Source organism: Salvelinus sp. IW2-2015, unplaced genomic scaffold, assembly GCF_002910315.2.
Source record: "Salvelinus sp. IW2-2015 unplaced genomic scaffold, ASM291031v2 Un_scaffold2074, whole genome shotgun sequence".
NCBI lineage: Eukaryota > Metazoa > Chordata > Actinopteri > Salmoniformes > Salmonidae > Salvelinus > Salvelinus sp. IW2-2015.
Genome location: NW_019943416.1, coordinates 44153 through 50136, shown reverse-complemented (window position 1 = coordinate 50136; position 5984 = coordinate 44153). Strand labels below are relative to the sequence as shown.

The following is a 5984-nucleotide window of genomic DNA, read 5'->3' as shown; positions in this document are numbered from 1 at the left end:
TGTTTTAAACTAACACCAGTAGTGTAGGCATTTTAACAACGTGTCACATCCTGTAAAACTAACACCAGCAGTGTAGTGTATGCGTTCTAACCGTGTCACATCCTGTATAAACACCAGTAGTGTACCTGTTGTAGGGTCAGCGGGTCAGCCTCCCAGTCACTACAGCGCAGCTCCAAGGATTTCTCCAGAGAGACGTTGAGCAGGTCAGCTGCCAGAGACTTCAGACTCAGCCGTTATTCAACACACCTTCCTGCACAGAAACACATACAGACTAGGAAAACACACACAACGGCCAGCACGAAGCCAACACCATCATGAAGTTTGCTGACGACACGGTGGTAAGCCTGATCACCGGCGACGATGAGACAGCGTATAGGGAGGTCAGAGACCTGGCAGTGTGTTGCCGGGCAACAACCTCTCTCTCTCTCATCAGTAAGACCAAGGAGCTGATCGTGGACTACAGGAAACAGAGGGGTGAGCACGCCGCCATCCACAGACAGGGTTCAGTGGAGCAGGTCGAGAGGTTCAAGTTCCCGTGTCAAAATCACTAAAACTAAAAGGTCCAAACACACGTGCACAGTCGTGAAGATACGACAGTGCCTCTTCTCTCCCCCTCCCCAAATGCTAGCTCAACCATTTAGAAGCAATCCTTCCAAAAGGCACATGACAGCCGGCTTGGGAGTTTGCCAAAGGCACCTAATGGACTCTCAGACATGAGAAACAACATTCTGGTGATCTGATGAAACCAAGATTGAACTCTTTGGCCTTGAATGCCAAGCGTCACGTCTGGAGGAAACCTGGCACCACCCTACGGTGAAGCATGGTGGTGGCAGCATCATGCTGGGTGGATGTTTTTCAGCAGCAGGGACTGGAGGACTAGTCAGGAACGAGGCAAAGATGAACGGAGCAAAGTACAGAGAGATCTCAGGAAACTTGCTCCAGAGCACTCAGGACCTCAGACGGGTGAAGGTTCACCTTCCAACAAGACAGCGACACTAAGCAAACAGCCAAGACAACACAGGAGTGGCTTTGGGTCAAGTCTCGGCATGTCCTCAGTGGCCCAGCCAGAGCCCGGACTTGAACCTGATCGAACATCTCTGGAGAGACCTGAAAATAGCTGTGCAGCAACGCTCCCAATCCAACCTGACAGAGCTTGAGAGGATCTGCAGAGAAGAATGGGAGAAACTCCCAAATACAGGTGTGCCAAGCTTGTAGCGTCATACCAAGCAGACTTGTTGCTGTAATCCTGACAAAGGTTCTTCAACAAATACTGAGTAAAGGGTCTGAATACTTATGTAAATGTGATATTTCAGTAATACATATGGGGTATTGTGTTAGATAGGGGGGGGGAAACAATTAAATCAATTTTATAATAAGGCTGTAACGTAACAAAATGTGGAAAAAGTCAAGGGGTGTGAATACTTTCCGAATGCACTGTACGCTGCTGTTTATCATATATCAAGACACCCAGTCCCCTTACCCCTATACATAAATACCTCCATCACTATACATATCTACCTCCATCACTCCAGTATCCCTGCACATTGTTAATATGGGACTGACCCTGTATATAGTCTCCTTACCCCTATACACATCTACCTCCATCACTCCAGTATTCCTGTACATTGTTAATATGGAACTGACCCTGTATATAGTCACCTTACCCCTATACATATCTACCTCCATCACTCCAGTATCCCTGTACATTGTTAATATGCTACTGACCCTGTATATAGTCACCTTACTTTCAATTTCCTGTGTTTTTGTCCTCCTTCATGTTATTTTTAGTCCTACATTGATATTGACTACTGCGTTGTTGGTTTTAGCGGAAGCAAGAAAGGCATCTCACTGTACTTGTGCACGTGACATTAAAACTCGAAGGCGCTTCTCTCAGACAACCACTGACAAACAGTATTATGCGACAGGAAATTATCAACTATAAAAAAATGGGGCATTACGTACTGTATGTGCCAGTCAATTCTGAGAGGAAATGATTAAAAATAGACAGAACAACTAGTAAATGGTACCTTTGTCGTAGTGCAAGGTATCTTATATCCACAGTAGACCCCAGCGCCAGGCCATAGTCTCGTGTCAYACGCTTCCCGTCCTCATAGCAGCCCACACCCACCTTCAGGATGTGAGGGTCGCTGAGGACCTATATAACAAAAAAAATAAAAATAACAATACATGCCATCAAAAGCTACTTACAACAGTGAGTAGGGAAGGGGGATGTCTATACAGTTATATACACTACATGGTCAAAAGTATGTGGACACTTGTTCGTCACACYTCGCATTCCAAAATCARGGGCATTAATATGGAGTTGGRCCSCCCCTTTGCTGCTATAACAGCCTCCACTCTTCTGGGAAGAATTTCTACTAGATGTTGGAACATTGCTGCGGGGACTTGCTTCCATTCAGCCACAAGAGCATTAGTGAGGTCGGGCACTGATGTTGGGCGATTAGGCCTGGCTCACAGTCGGTGTTCCAATTCATCCCAAAGGCGTTCGATGGGTTAAGGTCAGGGCTCTGTGCAGGCCACTCAAGTTCATCCACACCGATCTCGACAAACCATTTCTGTATTGACCTCGCTTTGTACAAGAGGGCATTGTCATGCTGAAACTGTTGCCACAAAGTTGGAAGCACAGAATTGTCTAGAATGTCATTGTATGCTGTAGCGTAAAGATTTCCCTTCACTGGAACTAAGGGGCCCGACCATTAAAAACAGCACCAGACCATTATTCCCCCTCCACCAAACTTTACAGTTGGCAGTAAGCATTGGGGCAGATAACGTTCTCCTGGCCTCTCGCCAAACCCAGATTAGACTGCCCGTGAAGCTTGATTCATCACTCCAGAGAACGCGTTTCCTCCYCCCCAGAGTTCAATGGCGGCGAGCTATTACACCACTCCAGCCGACGCTTGGCATTACACATGGTGATCCTAGGCTTGTGTGCGGCTGCTCTGCCATGGAAACCCATTTCATGAAGCWRCCGACAAACAGTTATTGTGCTGACGTTGCTTCCAGAGGCAGTTTGGAACTCTGTAGTGATTAAGGCCATGTAGTGTATGTATGTATGTATGTATATTTTGATGTAAAAACACTACAATACCGCTATTTAATTTTTGCGCTAGTTGGRTGTACCAAAACGGTAATGTTTTTCCTTAATAGCTTGTTCTCCYTTTTCTTTTTAAAATAGCCAATTTGTTTTCAGCACTTTTATTTCCATGAGGAATCAAAACTGGTTTTCTCATCCCTCTGCAGCAGACAGCAGAGCAATACATTTGGACCGTCAAATCATAATAAAATCCCAGTATTCAATCACAATACATCTASAATCGTGAGAAACGCAATATCGCATCGAGAGGTCCCTCAGTGGGACTGTCACGTCGCATCGAGAGGTCCCTCAGTGGGACCGTCACATGGCACCGAGAGGTCCCTCAGTATGGTGATAATATTGTATAGTGAGGTCATATCGTGAGGTCCCCTTGCAATTCCCAGCCCTAATAGTGAGTACATTCATTTTGATATTGGTGGCCCCAGCGGGAATCTAACCTACCATACTGGCATTTTAAAAACACCATTCTGAGCCACAGAGGACCACATATGAGCCTACCTCTTTCAGGGTAAGTGGCAGGTCCTGCTGGCCACCATGGAACTGCTGCAGCCTCACCAACACACACAGACCAGAGTAGGAAGCCATCTGGAGTAAAGAGACCGTTGACGTCTTACCCTTCACTGACACCTGGGGACATAGGGGAGAACAGAGAGGAGGGAAGAACAGAGAAGAGGGGGGGGGGCGGGGGGGAGAACAGAGGGGAGGAAAGAAGGGAGGAAAGAAGGAAGAACAGAGGGGAGGGAAGAACAGAGGGGAGGGAAGAACAGAGGGAGGGAGAAACAGAGGGGAGGAAGAACAGAGGGAGGGAAGAACAGAGGGGAAGGGAAGAAGCAGAGGGAGGGAAGAGGGAGAGAAGGAGGGAGAGAAGGAGGGAGAGATAAAATAAACAGAGTACAAATGGGATATGTTTAAAAACATGCAGAGCAAACTTACACCCAGGACCTTAGTTTGACTCTTCACCCATTCACAGTCCAGGCCGAGGACGGGGTAGACTGACAGATCCTTCTGCAGCATGGGCCACAGCTGCTCCCACTCCTTCTCAGAGCTTACCATCACCGGCTGCACCGCCAGGGCTTGGTCAACAGGGGGTAGCACAGCAGGCAGGGAGAGGACCAGACTCTGACCCGGGGATAGCTGGGTCTGCTTAGACTGGATTTGGGACTCCACTGGCTTCTTACACTCCAGAACCACAGGCTCTGGTTCCACAGGTAAGGGACAAGAGCTGACCCTTACCTGACCCTTCAGACCCTGAGCAGGAAGCTGTTGCTTCTTTGTCCGTAGGGCTCTCTGTCGCCATAGCAACAGGCCACCCAAGGTGGCTCCCAACAGGGTAACCACTGCAGCAGTTAGGGCACTTTGTCTAGTAGCCATCTTGGGTTTCAGAGGTGCAGAGCTTATTTGTTTAGAGCTGGTTGGTTGAGAAGTGTTGTAAATGAGCTTAGGTAGGTAGACCTACACCCAAGTTGCAGTCCGATTTGAAGTTTGGTCATAGAGACTTTGGGGATATAGGGTCAGCATTGGGGCACATCTTTTGTTGATGTCTTTATCCGTGTTTAGAGGCTATTGGTTAGTAGGCTCTGGGCAGACACCGTATCCCCTAGGAGACAATCAGCAATAACGGTTACATTACATATCAATCTGAACCTACACAAACTGTCAAAAAAACACATTGTCCATAGGATGAATCAAAGAATGGCAAAGCAGTAGACTCATAACTTCACTTGTCCAACAATGCCACGTTATAATATATGTTTGCTGCACGTTTGAGTGTCACAGCAGAGCATATGATAACTAAGACAGCATTGCGCAATTCACTGCCATTGTTTACAAGCGCGGCTAACTAGCTGGTGCTAACGAGGTTGTTTGACATGTATGTTTAGCAGCTACTGATAAGCATTACTAATTGATAGCAGGATGTTTGCGAGCACTGGACGACTGACGCCGTTAGAAAGATAGTGTTCTGAAAATGAGATGAGGGTCAGTCAATATCGCTAACTAGGTACTATAGTTAGCGAGCAAACACCGGGCTGGCTAGCTAACTAGCCAACAGCTAATGCAGCTTCACGTTGAGGCCGAGGAGCTATCTAGCCTAACCACGTAGCCTGCTAGGTACTTCATTGAACGCGTAAGCGAGACCGAAAGTAATGCGCACAATCTAAATGTAAATAACAATTCGTTTGTTAATGATGTTGCCAGGGTTGTCACTAGTTAGCATGAGCTTGTTATAGCGCACACCTTCCTCAGTTAAGTTTAGCTTAACGTGGTAGCTAACGTTAGCTTAATACAATAGCTAGCTTGCACAGCCACCGTTAGATTGACTAGCCAACTAGCTACCTAACGTTAGCTTACGTCAGTAACGTGAGTGACATTTGCAATTTGTTTCCCGCATGACTTTCTGCGTGCTYTGCTTATTCCAAGCCTTTACCTACCTTGGCATTTCACGTCCACACCATAACCCTGTGCTCTCTGCATATGTCCACCGGTTGATTTCTAGGTGTTGACGTCCTGCTTCCGGCTCTATTTATTATGATGGATGGCGGACGTTGTCATGGCGCCCCACGCAGTGTCAGGGAGGGGAGAATTAATACGTCAATTAATTAACCAATTAATTATGATTTATTATCCAATCAAACACAATTACTTACGTTGGATACGTTTGACTTGGAAGTTAAAAAAATATGACCTCCCTGCAATTTCCGATTGATTTAGTTACAGTATTTGTGATGTGTTGTATGCACATATTTAATAATTAATTCTGTCTTCTGGGGAAAAAAGCTCCTTCTGATAAAAACATCTGTTCAATCTAATGGCGTCTTTACTCCAATATTACAGTGTAGATGTTGAATTTTTACTTGGTAAAGTTGCCGAC

The 5984-nt window shown here is 46.4% G+C and overlaps 1 protein-coding gene across 1 annotated transcript in view; it reads right to left on the bottom strand.

Annotated features, from left to right (window-relative positions):
• The window catches only part of LOC112072896 (exonuclease 3'-5' domain-containing protein 2), a 16564-nt gene extending 10933 nt beyond the window's left edge, over positions 1 to 5631 (bottom strand). Inside the window, 5 exon segments of the mRNA XM_070439965.1 lie at positions 115 to 234; positions 1959 to 2155; positions 3614 to 3742; positions 4049 to 4712; positions 5545 to 5631. Coding sequence (XP_070296066.1) covers positions 115 to 234; positions 1959 to 2155; positions 3614 to 3742; positions 4049 to 4486 — 884 coding nt within the window. The 5' untranslated portion in view covers positions 4487 to 4712; positions 5545 to 5631.
• Between the last annotated feature and the right edge of the window lie 353 nt (positions 5632 to 5984).